This window comes from Mercenaria mercenaria, chromosome 14, assembly GCF_021730395.1.
Source record: "Mercenaria mercenaria strain notata chromosome 14, MADL_Memer_1, whole genome shotgun sequence".
Lineage (NCBI taxonomy): Eukaryota > Metazoa > Mollusca > Bivalvia > Venerida > Veneridae > Mercenaria > Mercenaria mercenaria.
The window spans coordinates 42,707,452-42,732,557 of NC_069374.1; the positions used below are offsets into that span (position 1 = coordinate 42,707,452).

General features: G+C 35.7%; 2 protein-coding genes across 4 annotated transcripts in view; one reads left to right on the forward strand and one right to left on the reverse strand.

The window, feature by feature from the left end:
• The window catches only part of LOC123526814 (DNA repair protein REV1-like), a 94,358-nt gene extending 85,689 nt beyond the window's left edge, over positions 1–8,669 (reverse strand). Inside the window, exons 1-2 of the mRNA XM_053523321.1 lie at positions 7,746–8,669; positions 2,405–2,844 (exon numbers count right to left, since the gene is read on the reverse strand). The gene's annotated coding sequence lies outside the window, so the exon portion shown is untranslated. The remainder of the gene's footprint in view (positions 1–2,404; positions 2,845–7,745) is intronic.
• LOC123527379 (caspase-2-like) overlaps positions 2,964–25,106 on the forward strand; it is a 48,179-nt gene continuing 26,036 nt past the window's right edge. Inside the window, exons 1-4 of one of the 3 annotated variants that reach the window (XM_045306776.2) lie at positions 2,964–2,980; positions 15,803–15,965; positions 18,716–19,235; positions 23,374–23,471. In XM_045306776.2, the coding sequence (XP_045162711.1) occupies positions 15,831–15,965; positions 18,716–19,235; positions 23,374–23,471 (753 nt within the window). In that variant the 5' untranslated portion in view covers positions 2,964–2,980; positions 15,803–15,830. Of the gene's footprint in view, positions 2,981–11,226; positions 11,312–15,802; positions 15,966–18,715; positions 19,236–23,373; positions 23,472–25,106 lie in introns of those variants that run through there. The other 2 variants (XM_045306774.2, XM_045306775.2) reach the window with 2 other exon arrangements.

Consider the following 25,106-nt stretch of genomic DNA (forward strand, 5'->3'; position numbering starts at 1 on the left):
TGCTGAAAAAGTAAAAGTGCTTAATTGTTTCAGTTTTACGTCCTGTAGAAAATAATCAACTTTCAACTTTAAATGCATAGATGTTCTATAATTATTCCAATATAAAAAACCGTCCGATCTTTTCCGTGAGAAATAAAACGAAGCAAATTTAACTATTTGTTTACACTTCAACCATGTGAAATTAAAGGCATGTATTATCACGAGACTCCCGTACATTTTGAACCTCGTGGTGAATAAACTGAATTTACTTTGAAGTATGGTGTCTCAGTTGAGCCAGTTATTTGTTATTTCAGAGAACATACATTAAAGAAGTGTTAATGAGATTATGCATGTGTACGAATATTTTCTAGTCTACTTTATATTAACGACGATAGAAAACAAGTGTGCACTGGGCAAATAGCAAGTCTATCATTTTCAGGTGTATACTGAACAGTGATCACAATGTTCGTAATTTTCAGATAAAGAACTCGTTATCCTTGGTTTCGTAGACAGTCTTAGTACTGGACCGCTGTTTCTGCTAGGCCTAAGACCACAGTTATTTTTACTATATGTTTTATATAGGCACTGGACACTATAACAATTTTGCATGCATTCCAACCCCTATAAAAATACCTGAACTCAACAGAACTATTCAAGAGAAAAAATTCCAGCCACAGTAAACATTGGGTTGACCGGCTGTTTTTTCCACCATTTTGAACCAAATCACATGCGTATGAAGAATACTCTCTAGATGGCCGCAAACAGGCAAAACAGGCCCTATCAAAAAGTCATGTTATACATATTCTGACATTCTCATTCTGTCAAATTGTACATGTGCCTTCTATTTCATATCTCCTCTATTAAATCATGCCATTTATTGCAGGTCTTTCACTCAAAAAATCACCAATATTCACCATCAAACAGAGGAACTATTTCCCGCATAACCACTTCCGTATACTTCCGTATTGTGGTCAACCAAGGGCAAATAACTGTGGTCTTGTGCCTATGCTGTCAACACAGCAGTAATGTTAAGTCAATGTCCATTTATATGCCGGAATTTCAATGCACATTTATTATCAGTTTAAATCTATGAAAATGTGAAAAAATATCATTGTTTAACGAAGAACCAAGATGCAGAAAAGTTACTTTTGAGATATTGCTGATTTTAATCATCAGGTTTTCGCGTGAGAAGTTCAACTGACTGCATTTTGTAAAATGTTTCGTAGTTATCTACAATTGTATATAAATTGTATTACCTCCTAACATATTTGGCTTTACATTTTTTCTGCGATTTATTCTCACTGTCTTTTCAAAAACATGCTGCATTATTCTCATATTGTTTAAAAAGTCGATAGATCAAAATTGGTTAGTTTACGAGGCATGAAACATCTAATAAGGAATCACTATACACATCGAACTTGTCCCGGACCAGTATGCGGAAATACTGTGGCCTAATGGTTCAAGATTGTCTAAAGATATTTGCATATATCGTGATAAAGCAAATATTTCGATTGTTTTTATAATCTATAAATATACAATCACGCATGAGTGAGAAAGTTATGTTAAGTAATTTCGGTAGTTACCGCAGGAAGTGCCGAAAATTCCATTTCCATCAAATTTTCCGCGAGATAAGCAGCGCGTAAGTACATAAATTCCACTATAATAAATTAAACCTTTCTTATACTTGACAATCCTTGAAAAGAATTTCGGATCGTTGCCAAATCCTGTTCACATTAAGTCTGAGACTTGTCTTACAATTTTAGGCAGTTTGGTACACCATACGTATAAAAATCATTGTCCGCACATTGCACTACTTTTATGTATGCTGAAAATAGCAATATGTACAGATTTATTTTAGTTTTAATACATGAGGTGGTCAGATTTGAAAACACATTTTGTAATAAGTTTAGTTCTATTCAGTAAGACGATTCTCCTATGCACTAATTGAAACTTTGAACTAACTTTTGCCATTCATGAATTTTTAATAAAGTATTTTGAAAGGATTTATAAATCTAACCAAAAATTTGGAAAAATACAGGTAAAATATCTTCTTTGTTTATTTCCAAATTTTAGTTATACTTTTTATACAGCTACTTTAAGTTCAGGTCTTGAAAACTGAGCTGTTTTTGTATTCTGGAACAGCTGCATTTGAAAGCTTTTGTTCACTATATTTTCACACTTCAAATGAAGGTCACTCTAAATTCAAGATGGCGGAAGTACCTTAAGCTTCGGGATAGATCTTCTACAAGTTCGAGTATATACTTCTTAGCTTTTTCCACTCTAAAATTATTTTTTATCACTATATTCATTCTCTTTATGATTTTGACGCGCAAAACGTCTACGTTCCCGCAAGGGGTTTGACGGTTATGGAAGACAGATAGATTACACAAGTTATCAAAATAAATAAATATAGAAAGTAGCTTACTTCGCAAGAAATTCTCGCGCCAGCCTCCGATTGCGAAGAGTACTTGTTTTTCGTTCCCTCTTCCGTACCATACCGTGTCGTCCTCAGGCTTCCATAAGAACATCCCCCGAAATCGAAAGATGACCATAAAAGTGTAATTTTCTCAGTCAGACAGCATTTCGGATACCAAAATGCAATTTTATATAGGCTTACCCAATTCAGTTTCTAACATTTTTTTTCTTCAAAATGGCATTTAGAGGCAAACTGCCCACTGTCTTCTACTCTTAAGGAGACAATCAAAAAGTCATGCTTTCAGCGAGACGTACACTTGTAAAATAATATAAATTTCACAGGAAACATTGTATTGCTTGATTTTGACATAACTTTTAGCATCGTTAATATTACCCTTTTATCCAGTCAACTTGCATCCCATTGACACCTTTTTTAACCATTCGGATTTTCTGAAAGAAAAGATTAGGTGATTGAGCGAGCAAACAAATATGCATGGACGTGTTTCATATAGTAACATGATGAGTAATACATATATTAATGAGATGGACTGGAATATCAAGCCTCGTTTGTTTTCTACCTAAGCTGGTAAAATATTTATTGAAGTAGCAGTTCTCAAAAGAGTCCATATGATCTATTTTTATTTCAAGGTGGTTATGAAAGTTTTTGTCAAGTAATTGATTTTTTTTGTAGCAAATGATAACACGTTATTACGTTCCCTTACTAATCTGGCAACATAAGCTAATTTTTCACTAATAGTGGTGGGGTAAGAGTGAGGTTAGGTGCACCATCAACTGGTTTAAGCTCGCTAGGGGTGGTTTTGACACTCACCGTTCCAAGGCGATGCCCCACTGTGTTCCTTTATTTGTTTGTTTCGTTCTTGTGTGTGTGTGTGTGTGTGTGTGTGTGTGTGTGTGTGTGTGTGTGTGCGTGTTGGTCGTGTGCGCGTCCGCATGCTGGGATTGCATTTGGGGAGGCTGCGTTTTTAGAATGTGGCTTTCCCTGCTGGATATTCATCCATCTACATCTACATCTACGTGTTACATCAGCGCAGTCACTCTTGACTATTATGTGATGGGTGGTTACTAGGCAGAAAAAGTAAGAAATTGGTTGAAAAGTAGAAAAGTTAGAAGTAAGTAAGTTCAAAGATAGAAGAATATAACAGTTTTTCCCAGCTGCGTTTTCGCCTGCCTCTCCCCAAGCCTCTTCAGTTATGGTGGCCACTGCTGACACAGCCTCGAGGATCATCGATGGTTTACTTACAGCTGGGACCCTAAACAGAGGTTGGCCAGCCCCCGCTTAAAGGATACTAAGTCGGAGGCCTCTGCAATGGATGCAGGTAGGCTGTTCCAGGAAGTGATGGTTCTGGGGAAGAATGCATTTTTGTAGTAGGCGGTAGATGTTGAGATAGGCCTGTACTTCAGAGAGTGTGCTGAGCGAGTGGATGACTTCGCAGGTGCCATGTAGTCTTCTTCTCTGATGTCTACTAGGTTACTAACAATTCGGAAGAACATGGTGAGCTGTGCCTTTGATCGTCTTGTTTCCAGTGTTTCCCATCCCAAATGGTCAATCATGGATGTCACGCTGCTAGTATTATGGTAGCGGTTGGTGACGTACCGCGCCGCCCTTCTCTGTACCATTTCCAGTTTGCTTGTCAGGTTGGTAGTGTATGGATTCCAAACAGAACTGCAGTATTCTAAGTGAGGTCGAACTAATGAGTTGTAGGCGTTACTTTTTACTGATTCATTGGAGATACGAAGATTTCTGCGGAGGAAGCCAAGGGTGTTGTTTGCTTTTTTACTGATCTTGTCGATATGGGTGTTCCAAGAGAGGTTTGATGTAAGGTGTACTCCAAGATATTTTGTTACAGAATCCGTAGTTAAGATGTGACCTTTGAGAGTGTAGTTGTGAATATATCCTTGTTTTATTTTTCAAAATATGATTTTCCTACCGTGGTTGCCAAATCAGGAGAGTTATTTAAGTATCTTCAGTTAAAATTTGACAAACGTACTTTACCCACGGAATTATATAAATAAAAGACGTATTCTATCATAGTTGTTAAACATATACATTAACAAGTATATATCATTTAGCTAAAATTTGTTTGAAATGCAAGTTTGTGAAGTTATAATAGTTTTGTCTCCCTTTGCCTACCCTGTAAACATGAAGTCATTGGGCCAACGACGGAAAACCGTCAAAGGATAATCGTTGTTTGGCCACTGTTGGCCCAACAATGATTAATAAGTATTGTAAATACAGCTGTTGGGCCAACGTTGAACCAACTTTAAATTTCAGTCACAGATATCTCTGCATTGGCCCGATATTGATTTTCAGGGAAAGACTTATACAGAGAAAACATCGTTGGCCCAACGTTGGGCCAACGTTGGTCCATTAGACGTAATAATATAATAATTATATATTTTACAGGTCACTGTTTTATCACAAGCCCCCACAGGTATACACAGGTTTTGTAGCTGTAACATGCAATATTTAATTAATTATTAAACACTTTTCTGCACCAATTCATAATCAGTTAAATTTGGGCTAATTAAACTAAAAACTTATCTGCAGCCGTAATGATATTTTGAACTATTTCAAATCTACTACCATGAAAAAATTGTGAAAAAAGTATTGAAAAAAACCCTTACTAACTCTATAACAAATATCTAATTTTATACAATCATAAAATGTTTACAATAAATCTGTTGAATATTCCACAGCATGAACTCTCGTTAACCCGAGTTATGTAAGAAATCCCAGAAAATGTGGTTAATTTTACTCTCTAGGCCAGGTTTCTAGCTTTTTAGACATGTGAAGTAAAGGAAACTATTATACATGTGATAGGTCTAGGTTTAACAAAAACCCGGTCTTCCAGCTATAAACTGTAAGTAGAAGTTTTTTTAAAAATATTTTTGATAAAGTTATAGAATCTTATAAAGAATTTCTTTTTATGTCCTGTATGCATGTTATATCCATATGACTTGAACATATGTTATATACTAATATCTAAAGCTGGCGGATGGTATTTGTGTCGAGTATTAAATTCTGTAAATAACATAACTCATTTTCTTGTTAATTCTAACATATTTTTCTCGGTTAAATACAGACAAAAATTAATTTCATACATTAGTTATTGTTATCAATTTGACTAGATGGTTTAATCAACATTATGATTTTTGTTTTTTACAGGGTGCTGTTCAAGGGAGTAATAAGGGAGTGCCTAGCACTGTGGTGCACAGGAAAAAATAAAAATATAAAAAGCTGCAACTTCAGTGAGAAAAGCAAACAAACAAACAGAACTTGGATATATAATGAGTTAATATACAGACAGTAATCCACTTTAGTAGGATTTAATTAGTGACTGAAATAAGAAAAAATATTTAGATTTATAAAAGACTGGAAACAATATTTTACATGTTGTAGTGTTGAAATATTCTGTTATATTTCTTCAGGAAAATTGCAAACAAACTTTAAATAAATGTTAGATTTCTTTTTGTTAAATGTTAACAAAATCACAACTATTTGAAAATAAAACATGTATTAAACAATGCTAGTTTTAGTCTTTTTTCAATTTCGTAATCGTTGGGATAGCGTTGGCATCCATCTTTGGCCAACAAAGAAACAGAGTTGGCCCAACGTTGGACCAACCGTGATAGACGAAAAAATGCTGTTGGCCCAATGGAGGGCCAACGATGAGTGTAGGATATCAGTTGTTGGCCCAATGGAGGGCCAACGATGAGTGTAGGATATCAGTTGTTGGTCCAATGGAGGGCCAACGATGAGTGTAGGATACCAGTCGTTGGGCCAACGGTGTACCAACCGTTGGGCCAACGTTGCGCCAATTAGCAAAATGGCGTTGGGCCAACGTCGGAAATCTTCGTTGGGCCAACGAAGAGTCTGCCGTTGGCCCAACGTTGGGCCAACGCATGTCTGCTATCTGGGTATCTTGTTTTCACAACCAAAATAGATTGAAAATACATAAATTGAGAAGCTAGACACACGTTTGAAATTGCATTTTGTTTCAGATTGTCGTCTTATACAATGTACTTTTGCCATTAACAAGCATAAACTAGAGCTATCACTAAAGGTGATGAATGTACCCCCCGCATGCACTGACACAGTACACTGCAATTTGACGCACACAAGACTGCATAATTATGTGGACTGTATGTATATAGACTGTATGTATACAGTATAGTAACAAAAAACAAAGTCCCATAACTATGCAGAATATTTATCTAAAAGAATGTAACATACACCATGCACAACTAGGGTTGGTACTGATCACTTGTGTGAAGTTTCATTAAATTGTGTGTAAGGGTTTGGTAGATTAGGCACGCACAAGATTGCATATGCAGACTGTATGAGACTGAGAGATGGTGCGCACAAGATTGTGTCTATGTATATAGTATAGTAACAAAAAAACAAAGTCCCATAACTCTGCAAAAAATTTTTCTAAAAGAACCTAACATGCCCCATGCACAACTACTGTTGGTACTGATCACTTGTCTGAAGTTTCATTAAATTCTGTCAAGGGGATAAGGAGAAATGGTGCGCACAAGATTGCGTCTACGGACAGACGGCCAGACGGCTAGACAGACGGACAGACAGACAGACAGACAACCTGAAACCAGTATACACCCCCCTTACAACTTTGTTGTCGGGGGGTACAAAAAAGAAAGCCAGGATATCACATAAGTCATGTATGAATATATTAAAAGATTCAAAACCTTATTTGCATATAAAGTGATTGTTAAAGAAAAATCTATATTGACATCATATACAAAGTACATGATTAAACCAGCTACAAATTTTAAAACAGTAAAATATATAAAATATATAAGTCAGTTCTTTGTACAATTTAAGCGAAAGGAACCTAGAAATACAAAGATCCTGCCTATTGATATATAAAACGAGCAAAGACACACTAATTTCCCCAGCCCGCTTAGCTCAGTAGGTAAGAGCATTGGTCTACGGATCGCTGGGTCGTGAGTTCGATCCTCGTATGTTCTCTGTGACTATTTGATAAACGACACTGTGCCTGAAATCATTAGTCCTCCACCTCTGATTCATGTGGGGAAGATGGCAGTTACTTGCGGAGAACAGGTTTGTACTGGTACAGAATCCAGGAACACTGGTTAGGTTAACTGCCCGCCGTTACATGACTGAAATACTGTTGAAAAACGGCGTTACCCCCCCCCCCCCCCCCCCCCCCCCCCCCCCCAAAAAAAAAAAAAAAAAAAAAAAAAAAAAACATTAATTTCCATCAATTTGAATCCTGATAACATTTTATTTTGTTGCTTTTCTTATTCTTTGTGATAAAAGGCCAGACAAAACTTATAAATACACTGACCATTGTATTTTATATTTCAAAAATCATCACTTCCCAAGGAGATGTCCATTGGCTAGTCGAATATTACCTCATGTCCAAAGCGAACACAGTGGTCCAGTGGAAACACTGTCTGACTACAAAACTTTGGGTCGTGAGTTCGAGCTCACACTCTCATAAGCGTCTCGTTTATGAGTGTCTTTCACCTGGAACATTGAAGCAGCAGGAAAGCTATTGAAAATGAAGCATCTTTTGTATCTTCCACTTTATTCCAACTAAGATTTTTAACAGTCTTCAGTCTGTATGAGTCACTGGTGGTGACTACAGATAAACTTACCTACAAACAAACAACCACCACGTCCGATAATACCCTGATCGGCAATAAGGATTTTCATCCTACTTCAAGTTTAGATGCTCAAAGCTAATGTTATATAAAAAAGTTCACTATCCAAAAAAAAGATCGATTATTCAGTTGATTTCCGAGATTTCTGAAAGCCACGATTTCGGAGGCCAAAATCGATATTTTGACAGTCGTCCATTCTTTAGATATAATTTACTCAAGCTTTACCTTAAGCTTAAGTTAACGATATCAGTACATCAAGACACGTTTAATTCATACTGAGTTGATTCGTTAGCCAGAAAAAAAGAAAGACATTATAAATTTTAAATAACAAATGGAATGACCCAAGCCGGAATGCAACAAAGAAGGGTTTGTTTTGGAACTTTTCTAAATTATTTGGTGATATAATTATCCAGACATGTTTTGTTGTGGAAACAAATGTAATTTAAAATGGCTTTTGCTTCCGCACGAATATCAGGCCACCACGTCACTACTACTTCTGCGTAAGGCAGTTAGACCGCGTCCTAGGAATAGACCAACATTGACCGAAGATACGTTAGGCATCACATGAAATGTTATAACCCAAATATTGCCTCTTGTTGTTAGGTGGCATACACACCATTATAAGCGCAATATTGTTTAAGTAAAGCCGTTACAGTTCTAACAAGCATTAGCTTATTTTTGCTGCTGAGGTCCTGTTATGGATAATATATATAAACAACAGATCGATTGGTGATAGGAGATTTATTCTGTAACTAGAATGTACGATGTTAAGGCTACTGGTGCAAGTTAGAAAAAGTCCACTTTTTAGGCCTACATGCTGATTACATATTTCAAATACGCGTAGATAAAAAAAAATCACTTTGTTAAACATCTATTTAAGTAAGAATAAGGTTTTCATTTATTATTATTGCTTCATATATACGACAAAATGTACAATTTAGCATATTTTATTGTTGACAGGGACTTTGGTGAGTTTCAAATTGTCTCCCTTATTAGATTATGTCCAAGATAATAAAATAAGTAAGTAGGTCCATAGACTCTTCTACGCGTTTATACTACATATTTCTGTATTTATTTTTCTGTACTGCTAGACAGATCAGTGTAACAGACTAGTAGGTCCCATCATTTGGAATCCTCTGACTTTATCGCTGTGTCGCCTATGAGATATCTCAGTTCTAAGGTATGAGATATCTTGCGCTTTTGTTAAATTGAAAGTCTGCAATGTCAAAATTAGACACTCGAGTGTTTATAGAAGATGTAGTATCAACAGTCATGATGATCAATAACTTAGCTTCATTCGCATCATATCGTTACAAATAACATTGCGATAACAACAGAGCAATCCAAATGAAAGGACCTACTTACTTTAATAGGGAGATAACTGATCAGAGTCTCCCATTATGTGAAACATTTTTTTCCCTTTCAAAATCAAGTAGTTCTTATTGTTGTGCCAGTAATTTTGGTTGGTCAACGGATTATTTAAATTTTAAACTGATTGGGTTTTTTTTTGTTTATTGTAATCTGTATTTTGATAGGTTGGCTATATTTAAATACTTCTGTGATTACTCTGAATTTGGCGCTTCATTCTGTTGCTTTTTTTCTAGTAGTCTGATCACGTCAAAAAAATTCTTTTCTCCCTCCCTCTCAAAATAACTAAATCCCTATTAAAACAATAACTTTAAAGTTTAACATTTATTGACATACCTGAGGCTTAATGGATTTTGTGACAACTATCATTGTGTATTGATATTGCATATTGTATGCAGACATATTTCATTATGTTTATTTATTATCTGGTGTCAAAATCAATGTACTTTTGTTTATTGTGGTGTTTCATATATGTGTTTAAGATAGCACCAAGTATGTCGTTATATTAAATATTGATAATGATTATCCTGTTTAATACTTAACAGTATGTCTTGTTATTATCATTTAAAACAATATTGGTTACTAACGCTCAATTGTAATTTGCCATCCGATGTAAATGCAATTCCTGGTTCTTATTTAAAATATCGTTAAACCCAGTGAAAAATCATATAGTCGATTTAATTTAATCTTCACCATCAGAAAAAATGTTTCATGTTGATGTTAATAATTTAATGTTCTTTTTGAAATTTGGCGTCAAGTTTTGAAAGAATTTTTTGTATTTTTTTATTTTATTTTTTGTGAATGACATTAGATTGCGCGTGCTATCTAGCGGAAAGGACAGTCTTTGATATCATTACACCAGTGTTCATTATACGAAAATAAATGTTTTTTTCTTTCCATACAATGTATGGTAAATGTATGGTAATACTGGCGTGTGGATATACTTGCAAGGTCTATGGTCATTTATTGGGTCAGACAAAAGGTAGGGAAAAATATCAGCATCCTAAGGCAAAGCTTCTTCTTGTTTTATATAAACGACATGTCAATTAATTAAACTTAATAAAAATAGGGTGTTTTTCTGTGCTGACGACACAATCGCCAGGTTCAAGCTCATAGCCCATATCCGTCCCTTCTGAACTTCCACTGGAGTCTGTGCTTGGGCTCCTGCTCTTCATTGCATACATAAATGACCTCCCACAAAATATCCAGCCTAAATTGTGTCTATTTAAAGATGGTACTGCGATATACATGTCACTTACTTCTGGTAGACAATTTAATACCTTCCAAAACGACATTAAATACTAGAAAAGTGGGAGTTGGACTGGGATATGGAATTCAATTCCTCCAAGTTAAATCATCAAGTATGTGCAATGTTAGATCTGGGCACCAAAGCAGCTACTAGCTCCATATCATGCCATTTCCAGTACCGCAAGGAGTCATACTTTCCCAGAACACTCAGAGACTGGAAACAGCTGTCACCTGATATTGTGTCTTTGGGTAGCTGACGCCTTCAAGGCTCAAGTGACAAAACTAGACTCCTCGGTAATTCTGTTAAAAAATAACCCTACACTATATATACATTGACCCTGACTCACCTTTTATCTATTTCTCCTTTTTTCGTGCATATCTCTGTGGCTATTTAATCAAACAGTCGATGTTGGCCATTACCTGGTAAAAGTAGAAGAAGTCTTTTTTATTGTTGTCAAAATGATAATTTTAGTGAAACGGGCACGCTTCTATAAGAAAAACTGTCCTATTAAGTTGCCCCGTAATATTTTGGTACGGTTAGGACGGGCTTTATTGATTCCTCAAGGTAAAGCGAAAGTACAAAAAAAAAAAAAGAAAAACAGATTCTGTCTCAATTTCTAGAGCCTGTACTGTAAGAATATTATTTACTGCTAACCTTCATTAATTTCACATGTACGAATCTATAGCCGGACAGAATCTGAATATGTGACACACATATAATTTACTAGGATATTATCTTTTAAATTTGTGTATTCTGATATGCATATAAGAAAGCTAACACTTAGATAAATTAAGAAATTAGAAATTTTACTCATATTACTCATAATCATATTTAGCCAAGATATCACAAAATACACAGTCCTAACAAATATATGTTTCTTAATTTATCTGAAGTGTTCGCTTTCTTAAATGCATATCAGAATACACAAATTTAAAAGATAATATCCTAGTAAATTATATGTGTGTCTAATCAGCAATCATGCACTTCACGCCTTAGATATTTACAGTCATATATATTTTTCACTTAGCCATATACCCGGCTGGTCCATAAACATGGCTGATTCCTTGAAGGAATTTGGTTGCACTCAGTTCCTTTTTTTCATACTGATCCCAAAGCTCGAATATTTCTTTCTCACAATGTCTAGTTTGGCGATGCTGTTGTCTTCCAACACCATGGTCAAGTAGTTCATCGATGTCGATCTCGGCATCAAGGGCCTGTTTCCGCAGAGCTGGCACCATTCGGTAGAAGGATAGTGACCAGTACCCACAATCACTGTTTAGACGGTTGTGCCAACCGGAGATATATAAAATTATATCAATGTATTTGAAATTGAATACAGTAAATAGAATTTAATTCAAAAGGGATTATTGATCTAACCCTTCATTGCTTTATTATAATTCACTTGTATATTCCTTGTGTGATGTATTATATTCTAACAATTCTTTCTAAGAATACATGTTTTTAATTCTTAAAAATATCAGTATTATCTAAGTCTGTAAGAACAATGCATTTAAAATTAAAATGTAATTTAAATCGTTGTTTGTAATTATTGCTATGCTTGAATGTTATTTTGTTTATGGTGAGGTAGATTTAAAACAGATCATTTTCTTAGACTTTGCCATAAAAAATATATTAAAACTGGTTAAGAGTGCTAAGTTATTACCTTCAATGTCATTGTTTGTGCGGATCCTGTACCTGAAGACACACCAGCTCTCAATGGGAAATAACTCGGACTCTGTCCACTGTTGTCTGATGTAATGGACAAGCTCCTTTTGTTGGTCATTGGTAGCACGCGCTGCTAGACTGTTAAACGTTGTTGCGATATGATTGCTTGGCAGGAATGGTAGAACAAGGAGTTTACGGATCCAATCCCAGACAGACTTGCGCTCCATGTATGCTGGACCTAGCCCAATAGTTTGTTCGTGACGCCACACAGACTGTGCCTATTTTTATCCAATGTGCATTGTTCCGATTATGAGTATATCACACAAAACATTTAATTCTTTTAATTTTTTTAATTGCAATCATCATCAAAGGATCAATTAACCTTTGAAATTCTTGTTACTATATTTGGGTGTGCAAACTTGGTAAATTATTGTGTTTATAAGATGCTAATGCTTTAAATATTATCAATCAGTGGTCATTAAAACATCAAAGATTCAGGTGTTAATGTTTCTTTTGTGATGATCAATTGATTAACATAACAATTATATTAAGGTTACTTTAATCTTGAACAGTGTGACACAAATCATTATCACTTTTGTATTATTACAGCTATAAAGTTTGATTTTTAAAAAATAAACAAGATTTTATACTCATAATTTTGAATAAAATAATTAAATATATGAAAAAGTTGTAAATATATATATATATATAACCTTGGACTTTACACCTCCCCTTTGGAGGAGTAATGTCTCAGGTTTGGAAGGTGTAAAGTCCCAGGAGGTATTGTCCCAGAGGAGTAAAGACCTGTATTCCCAGAATCGGTTCTCTGGCTAAATGTTCCCAACGGATTTCATTTGTGGATTTCCTAACAGAAAAAATGCAGATTGAGTTTGGACGTGTCGGAGACAACGACAGTCAAAAGTTATCACGCTGTCCCCAAACGTCCTATTACTTGAACGAGTTTTGTATATGCGTCATCAGGTCTAAGAAAGTGGTATATTTACTGGTTATCTGATTTTTCAATCTTTGAATTTACAGAATGTGTGTTAATAAAAACACGGCACGGATAAAGAAAATTTTCCTAGTTTTGGGTTAAAAAATTGTTTGAGTCGTGGCGATTTTCGTGAGTCGGTCGCGTTACCGCAAACAAACAATTTTTTAAGGATGGCCTTGGCTAGAGAACCGATTCCGGATGAATAAGTTTGCTGTCAACTAGTGTCAAGGGAACCAGTTCTGGTTCTCAAGCCACTGCCAGTTTTATTACGCAAACTATTTCCTGTTACGTTACCTTTGTTACCTGCATCTGGGAAACTTGTCTTAAAATCCACTTACTAGACATCATCGACGAAATGCAGGTGTATGAATTGTGCTCCATATACTAGCAAAACACGGGCTTACTTGACTCCTTGTCCAACAAATTTGACCTGATCCTAAGAAATATTAAGTTATTTTTTTTGTGGGCCATATCCTCACTCTCGTCAATCACTTGAAATAACAAAATAATGGAGGAAATTTCTGATGAAACTTTTATTGCTGCCGGCACTTCATAGGTTTAAATACCAATTATGACACAAATTCAAATGAAACTTACATGTATCAAAAGAGGATTCAATTCCTCATTGATTTATATAAAAATTATCAAATAATTTCAAAAATTACGAATTTTTTGGAGATTTAAACCTATGAAAATATGCACAAGGGATAAAACCAATAACTTTACATGACTGTGTACAGTGATTTATCCTCCATTATAAATTTTTGGTTCTTCGAAGTTTTGACATCCAAAATGCAAAACAATCTGAACGTTGAATTACTTTGACAAACTTGACTCAGGTAGAGCACCTGACTTGCAAGCAGGGGGTCATAGGTTTCAAGTCCTACACTTGGTAGATGATTTTCTCACCGAAATACAAGTTACTGGTAGATCCACTGTTATAGTATTGAAAATCTTAATCCATTGCTTGCTTACACTATTGGTAGATTATATCTGCGTCGAATCATTTATCTCTGCATTTCTTATCCAATTTAGTTATAAGTTAGTGTTAAGTGGGGAATTTGGCCACTTTTAGGGCCAAAAATTAGAAATTCCTTTAAACGACTTCTTCTCATGAAGTTGAACCACTAGAAGGGTCTTCATCAAAGTTGGTCTGTAGCAGCATTATAAGGTCCTCTCCCAATTTTGTTCAAATGGAGGCAGTTGGCCCATCTAGGGGTCACTAGAACTAAAAACAGACATGCCTTTATAAGGCTTCTTCTCATGAACCACATAATGGATCTTCATAAAATTTGGTCTGTAGCACCATTATAAGGTCTGCTCACAATTTATGTCGAGCCCACTTGCGGTGAGCTCGACTTTGTCGTCACTTTTGGTGGGTCGGTGTATGTGCCTGCGTCCATCCATGCATCTGTCCGATTTTGTCCGGACCATAACTTTGACATGCATGGACGAATCATGTTTATATTTGGAATGAATGTTTACCTCAGTCAGGAGTGTCATGCGCAAACCCTAATGTTCCTATCTCAAAGGTCAAGGTCACAGAACTGTTGGAGGTCAAAAGTTAAATTGAAGTTTGTCCGGAGCATTTCTTCTTCATGCATGGTGGGATTTTGATGTTAGTTGGCATCAGTGTTCACCATTATGAGACAGGGTGTCATGCACAAGAGCCAGGTCCCTAGGTCTAAGGTCAAGGTCACACTTGACAGCTGGCAGGGTCAACATTCTGCCTGTGGGCATACTTTATTCAAATGGGGGCACTTTGCTTCTTTTAGGGGCAGCTTGAGCCAAAATAAGAAATACCTTTAAACAAATTCTTCTCATGAACTGCTAGAAGGATCTTCATCAAAGTTGGTTTGTAACATTATTTTAAGGTCCTCTCCAAATTTTGTTCAAATGGGTACACTTGGCCCCTTTTAGGTGCCACTAGAACTAAAAAAGGAAATGACTACTCATGAACCACTTGATGAATCTTTATCAAACTTGGATTGTAGCATCAATATAAGGTCCTCTCCCAAATTTGTTCAAATTGGGACTACTAGAACAAAAATGTAAATGCCTTCTCATGAACTGCTTGAACTTTTAGGGGCTGCTAGAGCTAAAAACTAGAAATACCTTTAAACAACTTCTTCTAATGAATGGCAACGTGGATTTTCATCAGACTTGGTGTGTAAGATTATTATAAGGTCCTCTCAGATTTGTTCAGACGGGGGCAGTCGGCCCCTTTTTGGGGTTGCTAGAGCCAAAAGTAAAAATACATTTTAATGATTACTTATCATGAACCACTCAGTGTATCTTCATCAGACTTGGTCTGTGGCATCAGTATATGGTCCTCTCATAAATTTGTTCAGTTTAGGGTGTCTGGCCCCTTTTAGGGTCAGTTGATTAAGGTCCTTTTCAGGTGAGCGACTTGGGTCCATTTGGACCTCTGGTTTAAAAATTCTGTTTACTGATTTTTTTAGGTGTTTGATGAAGTAGGTAAAGGAGAGTATGGATGAGTTACATAGAAAGATTTTGCGTGAGAATCGTTCCTACCTTGTAAACGAGATTGAAGATGTTGAAGGCATAACTGATGTACTCCTGGAAAAACTAATAATAACCAACAGCATGAATCAGGAAATTCATGTGAGTTTAAATTTTAAAACATATATCTTATCTTTATTCCCCCTTCAGTCACATTGAGATCAAACAAACACATGTATTTTATATATTCCCGCAAGGTCATGGTGAGTTCAAACAAGAAATATCTTTATTCCCTCTAAGTCACAGTGAGATCAAAGGCCAGGTATGCTGTATTTTGTGTCTGTTCTGCATCATTTTACTGCTTTCAAGGACTTTCTAGTAACTTGGCACAAATGTTTACCACAATGTTATGATATGCAAAAATCAACTTCATGTTAATTCATAGTCAAGTTGAGGTCGAAGGTTAAATTTGCAGGTCATGGTAAGATTAAAGGTTAAATTTGGAGGTAATGGTGAGATTTAATGTTAAATAGACAGTATTTTTTGTCTGCTTTGTATAGTTTTGTCTCATAATGAGATGATGTGCACAACTCAACTTTCAATGTGTTGATTCATGGTAAAGGTTATATGATGAGGTCAAAGGTTATATGATGAAGTCAAAGTTATGATATGGCAGGTTTTAATGTTTGCTCCATATCTGTTTAACCCTTTGAAAGAATTTCAAAATACTTGGCATAAATGTTTGCCACATTCAGGCATATCAGTTCAGTGTCATATACTGAGATCAGAGGTTTAGTAGGTAGTATATATTGTCTGCTCTGAATCGTTTGTATTTTTATATAACTTGGCACAAATATTTTCAAAATAATGAGACAGATGAGTGCACAAGGCAACATTAAGTCAAGTTAGTTCAAGGCATTTCTGTGTACTATGGCCAGATATGTACCTTAATCAAGCAGGTGCCATAAGTAGTTGCCACAAGTTTTTCATCATTTCTTCAGTGATGACCAATTATACATGTATCTGTCCTGTTAGTTATAACAGACAGTTTAAGATGAGATCATTTTTAGCTCGACTATTCGAAGAGTGGGGGAGCCATCCTACTCGCCCCGGCGTCGGCATGAGCGTGAGCGTCACACAAATGTTAAAGTTTGCATACCACCCCAAATAATTTCAAAGTCCATTGAGATATTGCTTTCATATTTTGCATACTTTTTTACTATCATGACCCCAGTCTGTAAAAAGGAGGAGGCAACTCTATCATGCATTTTGACTGAATTATGGCCCCTTTTCGACTTGGAATAAATGTTAAAGTTTGTGTACCACCCCAAATATTTTCAAAGTCCATTGAGATATTGCTTTCATATTTTGCATACTTGTTTACCATCATGACCCCAGTCTGTAAAAAGGAGCAGGCAACTCTATCAAGCATTTTGAATGAATTATGGCCCCTTTTTTGCTTGGAATAAATGTTAAAGTTTGCGTACTACCCCAAATATTTTCAAAGTCCATTGAGATATTGCTTTCATATTTTGCATACTTGTTTACCATCATGACCCCAGTCTGTAAAAAGGAGGAGGCAATTCTATCAAGCATTTTGACTGAATTATGGCCCCTTTTTGACTTAAAATAAATGTTAAAGTTTGCGTACCACCCCAAATATTTTCTAAGTCCGTTGAGATATTGCTTTTATATTTTGCATACTTGTTAACCATCATGACCTCAGTCTGTAAAAAGGAGGAGGCAAATCTATCAAGCATTTTGACTGAATTATGACCCCTTTTCGACTTAGAATAAATGTTAAAGTTTGCGTACCACCCCAAATATTTTCAAAGTCCATTGAGATATTGCTTTCATATTTTGCATGCTTGTTAACCATCATGACCCCAGTCTGTAAAAGGAGGAGGCAACTCTATCAAGCATTTTGACTGAATTATGGCCCCTTTTCGACTTAGAATATGCTTATTGTAATGTTAAAGTTTTACTCATTGCTTATATTATACTATCATCCACTGAGAATAGTCGAGCGCGCTGTCCACTGACAGTTCTTGTACATGGATCTTTTCTTTAGATCAAAATAAAAAAAAATGTAGCACCAATAAGAATTGGTTCTTTTATTTCAGAAATAAAACTTGATCACAAAATGTGTACCGATAAATAAAACCATGAATTTCATTTGTTGTTATTTTCCCGAATAATGTAATGCATAAAAGCACTGATGTTATTGACTTGTTTTTTTTTTATCAGTCTGATTGAAAAATAAGTACAAGTCATTTCAGAACAGCTACTGTTTAAAAACATGACCTTTTAAAACAGAATATTTTCTTTAGATAAGTAGCAGACAGGTAATATCAAACAAATTATACAAGTCATCCTTCTGCTCTTCTGATCAGAGAAAAGGAAAGTACTCAAACAGAAATTATGTAACGGAAACAAACCATTTTTCTACGGAATATTGTTAATGTTTAACAAAGAAAAACCAAATTATGTTGTGATTGTAAATAATTCAACTATACATGATTATAACAAACTGGTACATACAAACATCCCTACATAGCAAACTGTCTGTGATATATATACAACCAACCTCAGTTATAAGGTACTAATTTTTAAAGTTGGCTTTACCTGAGTTATACTGTAGTGGATTGTTGGTAAATATCTACAGTAAAAAATTATAAATATCTATCTACATGTATATTTATTTGCTACATTGAGAGTGAAAAAATTATTTCATCCAAATGTCCAGATTATCAGACTCGCGTATAGCAGACTGTGATACAGAATTAACATCAGTTTCAAATTTGTTTATTTGATTGATTTTTTCTTAGAGTTCCAATGAATACAGATTTTGAATAGTAATTCTGTGTGCTCATTTATGCATTCAGGCAGGTGATGTTTGTCATATATTACAGGCTGAGAAAACTAACATTGCCAAAACAAGAAAACTTCTTGACACTTTACCTAGAAGAGGAAAGTTGGCATTTGACACGTTCTGTAATACATTAATCAAGACTGGTCAGAGACATATAGCTGAGAAATTGAACCCAAACCTTAAAAATTCTGGTGTTACCCCTGTAGCCCCAGTTCCATCAGCTGGCGAAAACAAGACAGCAGGTGCAAAATCATCATCTGGTCCCCCTTCAGCAGGTAACAAACAAAATTCTTCCAAACCTGTTTATCCGGTACCAGTTCAAGTACCCATTGTAGACAATAATCCAAAGAGCTCCACCTTGCCGACTAGTGTGACAGGAGCAGGTTTACCTAACCCAGCTTTTGGCACTGGTGCTACTGGCACAGCTGCTGGTTCCCAGCCTTCAACTCCCAATGATGAAAGTTATCAGCCAGTGTTTGGAAGGCAGAAATCAAAGGAGGTCACCTCATTTACACCAGCTGATGAACAGCTATTGAGACTTTTTCCCGAACCTGAAGGAGGTAAGCTGAAGTTTTTTGTTTCTATAAGCCAGATTTAAATTCTAATGCACTCTGTTTTTAGCTCACCTGTCACATAGTGACAAGGTGAGCTTTTGTGATCACCCTTTGTCCGTCGTCCGTCGTGTGTGCATCCATGCGTCCGTCAACAATTTTTTGTCTGCACGATAGTGGTTTCATTTATGATTTTATTTTAACCAAACTTACACACAACTTGTATCACCATAAGATCTCTGTTCCTTTCTTGAACTGGCCAGGTCCCATTATGGGTTCCAGAGTTATGGCCCCTGAAAGGGCCAAAATCAGCTATTTTGACCTTGTCTGCACAATAGCAGCTTTATTTATGATTTGATTTTTACCAAACTGGCACACAACTTGTATCACCATAAGATCTTGGTTGCTGCCTTGAACTGGCCAGATTCCTTTATGGGTTCCAGAGTTATGGCCCCTGAAAGGACCAGAATTAGCTATTTTGCCCTTATCTGCACAATAGCATCTTCATTTATGATCTGAATTTAATCAAACTTGCACAAAACTTGTGTTGCCATAAGATCTCAGTTCCTTTGTTGAACCGGCCAAATCCCCTAATGGGTTCCAGAGTTATGGCCCCTGAAAGGGCCAAAATTAGCTATTTTGACCTTGTCTGTACAATAGCAACTTCATTTATGATTTGATTTTAACCAAACTTGCATACAACTTGTGTCACCACAAGATCTTGATTCCTTTCTTAAACTGGACAGATTCCATCATGGGTTCCAGAGTTATGGCCCCTTAAATGTCCAAAATTGGCTATTTTGGCTTTTGCAGCCATATAGAGACTTCATTTACGGTTTTATTTGATACAAACTTCCAAAATATCTTCAACAACAATAAATCTTGGATTCCATGACAAATCAGATCCATTCGTAGTTTCCAGAGTTATTTTATATCTGATTACCTCCCCTGATTGTAGTCAAAATGGATTTATATCAGTAAGTACTTACAGGACTTATTTGAAATTTCATTATCATCATTAGTTGGACCGAGCCAATCAGGGTAGATAACTATGGACTGATTTTATGTCAAATTACCTCCCTTTATTTTTAAAATTAAAATGGGTATATCTCCGTAACTAATGAAGATACTGATCTGAAATTTCATTTATATTAACAAATTTATTTGGCAGATCCTTTTGTTAACTTACAATAATTTTCTTTTGAATTACTTCCCTTTTACGTTACTATAAATAGAGTATTTTTAGTAACTTTTTTATTATTGGCCGTAGGGAAAAACCGAGACCACTTTTCTGTGGTACAACATGGATGGTACCTCCAATTTTTAGGTGTATTTTGACATATCTGTACCTTGTAAGAATTTTGTTTTTCTTTTTGGTTAAATTTCTTTCCTTTGTTGTTCCTGTCCTTTGGACTTAGATATTTTTTCTGAGGATCAACTTGTCCTCAAGTGCAATGATAACAGGTGAGCGATATAGGGCCATCATGGCCTTCTTGTATTAGCTCACCTGAGCAATAAGTGCTCAGGGTGAACTGCTAGTATTGTGATCGCACACTGTCCAGCATCCATTGTCCATCTATTTTTCCATCCGTCCATACTGCTGGTAAGAACTGCACCAAACTTTGTCAGTACCAGCACGGAATGGTCCTCTGTATAAAGCTTAATCAATTGTTTGAGCTTGATACCTTAAAAGGGCCACCAGAGCGGATACCTTAAAAGGGCCACCAGAGCTAAAAATAGAAAAACATTCAAATTACTTTTTTTCATGAACCACTTGATGGATTTTCATCGAACTTTGTCTGTAGTATCAATGTAAGGTCTCCTTTAAATTTATTCATATTGAGGCTCTTGGCTAGGGGTGCCTACAGCTAAAAATAGAACAGTCTTTAACCCTCTTCTTCTGATCAGCTGCTGAATGGATTTTCAACAAACTTAGTCTTTAGCATAATTATAAGGTCCTCTTCCAATTTTCTTCAAATGGAGACTTTAAGGGACCTCTAGAGCTTAAAATAGAAATACCTTTAAACAACATCTTCTCAAGAACCACTTGATAGATCTTCAACAAACTTGATCTGTAGTTGTAATATAAGGTCCTCTCCCAAATTTATACAAATAGGGGATCCAGTGTAGTTAAAAATAGAAATACTTAACCTCTTTTCATTAACTGATTGATGGACCTTCATCAAACTTGGTTTGTAGCTTCATTCTAAGGTCCTTTTGCAATTTTTTCCAGATGGTGAGACCTAAGATAGAAATGTTTTTAAACTATTTCTCTTTTTGCACAACATGATGGATGTCTATCAGACTTGGTCTATAGCATCATTGTAAGGTCCTCTCCTAGTTTTGCTCAAATGGGGGCCCTTGACCATTTTAAGTGCCTACTAAAACTAAAACGAAAAACTATATACAACTTGTTCTCACGAACTGCTTAATGGATCTTCATTAAACCTCTAACATCATAGTAAGGTCAACTGTCAAACTATTTCAAATGGGGCGCTCAACCACTTAAAGGGACCACAAGTTGCTAATTAGAAATACCTTTAAATGACTTCCTCGGCGATATATGACCATTTTGTGTCCATTTGCCGTAAAACCGAACTCACTCACTCACTTTAAATGACTACTTGTCATAAACGGCAGGTGGATCTTCAACAAAATCTGTAGCATTATTGTAAGATCCTCTCTCAAATTTCTTTGCATGGGGATGATTGCAAAATGTGGTCTCTGTCGTGTTCACAAGAAGTTGTGAATGGACGAACGAAGGGCCTCGGCGATCACAAAAGCTCACCTCCTCACTATGTGACAGGGTGAACTAATAAAAAGCAACATACTTCCTAACATTCCAAAATCCATCCTGTGATTTATACTTATTCTTTATTTTTCCATATGATAAAAAGCATACACTGGGTAGAGGGAGGTAGCACTGAGCTTTCAGATCTGACTGTTGCATTAACTTTTGTCAGCCTTGCTAGATTTTAAATAAGTTTTCAAGTTATAATTAGTAGTCAATTATGTTATATTCTGTAATAATCATGATATCAAGCAGACCACTACTAAATAATGTAGTGTTTTAACTTGACATGTTCTAGCAATACAGTTGATGTTTTTAATCGGGCTGATATGCAACAATCTATTTTAAGTTCACCATTACTTGTTTAGTTAAGAGTGGCATAAAATTAATTGCTGGCCTGTTGTGTCTGATAAAAAACCAGAGGAGTAAAGGTCACATCAATTATAGTCTGTCGGTATGAGTAAAGTATATAAAGTGTATGGAGGCTATATTTGAATAAGGTATGTCTGTCCATCCATAATTTATGTCCACACCATATCTTCAAAACTACATAGAAGATTTTTTTATAAAGTAGCATTAAATATTTACCTCACCAAGTCTACACATAGAGTGCACAACCCAGGTCACTAGTCCCAAGGTCAAGGCCAAACGAGGTTAGAGATCAGATTTTGTGTCTGTTCCATATCTTCCTACCTGCTGAAATGAATTTTGTAGAATCAGCATCAGTTGTGAACCTCATCCAGAATTCACAGCCAAGGTCACTAGGTTCAAGGCCACAATCACACAGGTCAAAAATCAAATTGCTCAAATTTGTGTCTGCTCCATATCTTGTTAACCACTTGAAGGATTTTCATAAAACTATCATCAGTTGTTAATCTCATCCAGACAATATGCACAATCCATATCACTAGGTTCAAGTTCAGGGTCACTCTTGAAAGTCCAAGCTTATCATTACAACATTTTACTTCCCCAGTAACTAAGTGATGTTGGGGAGAGGGGGTATTTATCATCTTAAGTGATAGCTCTAGTTTTAATAAAATCTTATATCTATCAGATTTATTAAGAAATTAGTCTGGAAAAAGCTACAAGTGTTGAAATAGGGTTAGGCGCATTGTAACTTCAAAATTTCAGATGAAATATTTAGGTTTTTTATGGCCGTAAATTATTTAAACTAATTTGTAACAATCAAAAACCTGATATACTATTGGAAGTTTCAAAGTTAAAGGACAAGAAACAAAAATGAGCGTGATCTATGCTACACTTGATTAAGTATTTAAATCTGGCAATCATAATTGTTACTTGTACTGTTGAGTACTATGAAAACTTTTTTTGTACACGCTCCTTTGTATATTTAAGACTGGCCATACAAGGTGGACATGACTTTATCCAGTCAAGACTTTAAAGTGAAGAATTGTACAGCAGAAGAAGTTAAACAGCAGCTCAATGATTCCAATGTAAGTGATTCACATGCTAGAGGTACTGGGTGATTCCACTGACTCTTGTGCAGTAGATACTTAGTAATCCCATTGTGATTCATGTGCAGTAGACACATCATAAATGATTCATGTGCAGAAAACATTCAGTAATCACAATGTAAGTGATTCATGTGCAGTCACATTGTAAGTGATTCATGAGCAGTCACATTGTAAGTGATTCATGTGCATTAGACTTTCAGTAATCCCATTTTAAGTTATTCATACACTGTAGAAGCTTAGTGATCAATATGTAAGTGAGGCAGGTGCAATAGGAAATGATCTTAAAGTTAGTGGTGCATATGCAACAAATGCTCACTGATTCCATTGTAAGTAATTTATGTATCATTTTAGCTAGTGATCCCAGTGTAAGTGATTAATGAACAATCTATACTCAGTGATCCCAGTGTAAGTGATTAATGTACAGTCTTTACTCAGTGATCCCAGTGTGAATGATGCATGAACAAACTATACTCAAATGATCCCAGTGTAAGTGATTAATGAACAGTCTATACTCAGTGATTCCAGTGTGAGTGATGCATGAACAAACTATACTCAGTGATCCTGTTGTAAGTGATTAATGAACAATCAGTACTCAGTTATCCCTGTGTGAGTGATGCATGAACAAGCTATACTCAAGTTATCCCATTGTAAGTGATTAATGAACAAACAGTACTCAGTTATCCCTGTGTGAATGACGCATGAACAAACTATACTCAAATGATCCCAGTGTAAGTGATTAATGAACAAACTATACTCATTGATCCCATTTTAAGTGATTAATGAACAATCTATACTCAGTTATCCCAGTGTGAGTGATGCATGGACAGTCTGTACTCAGTGCTCCCATTGTAAGTGATTAATGAACAATCTATATTCAGTGATCCCAGTGTAAGTGATTAATGAACAATCTATATTCAGTTCTGCCATTGTAAGTGATAAATGAACAATCTATATTCAGTGATCCCAGTGTAAGTGATTAATGAACAGTCTATACTGAGTGATCTTGGTGTAAGTGATTAATGAAAAATCTATACTCAGTGATCCCAGTGTAAGTGATTAATGAACACTCTATACTCAGTGATCCCAGTGTAAGTGATTAATGAACAATCTACACTCCGTGATCCCAGTGTAAGTGATTAATGAACAATCTAGATTCAGTGCTCCCATTGTAAGTGATTAATGAACAATCTACATTCAGTGATCCCAGTGTAAGTGATTAATGAACAATCTATATTCAGTGCTCCCATTGTAAGTGATTAATGAACAATCTATATTCAGTGATCCCAGTGTAAGTGATTATTGAACAGTCTATACTGAGTGATCTCAGTGTAAATGATTAATGAAAAATCTATACTCAGTGATCCCAGTGTAAGTGATGAATTGAAAATCTATACTCAGTGATCCTAGTGTAAGTGATTAATGAACAGTCTATACTGAGTGATCTCAGTGTAAGTGATTAATGAACAATCTGTACTCAGTGATCTCAGTGTAAGTGATTAATGAACAATCTATACTCAGTGATCCCCATGCAAACAGTGCATGTGCATCAGACAGTGATCCCAGTGTAAGTAGAAGTAGAAACACAGTGAGTGGCATTCAGTGATCACAAGGTAA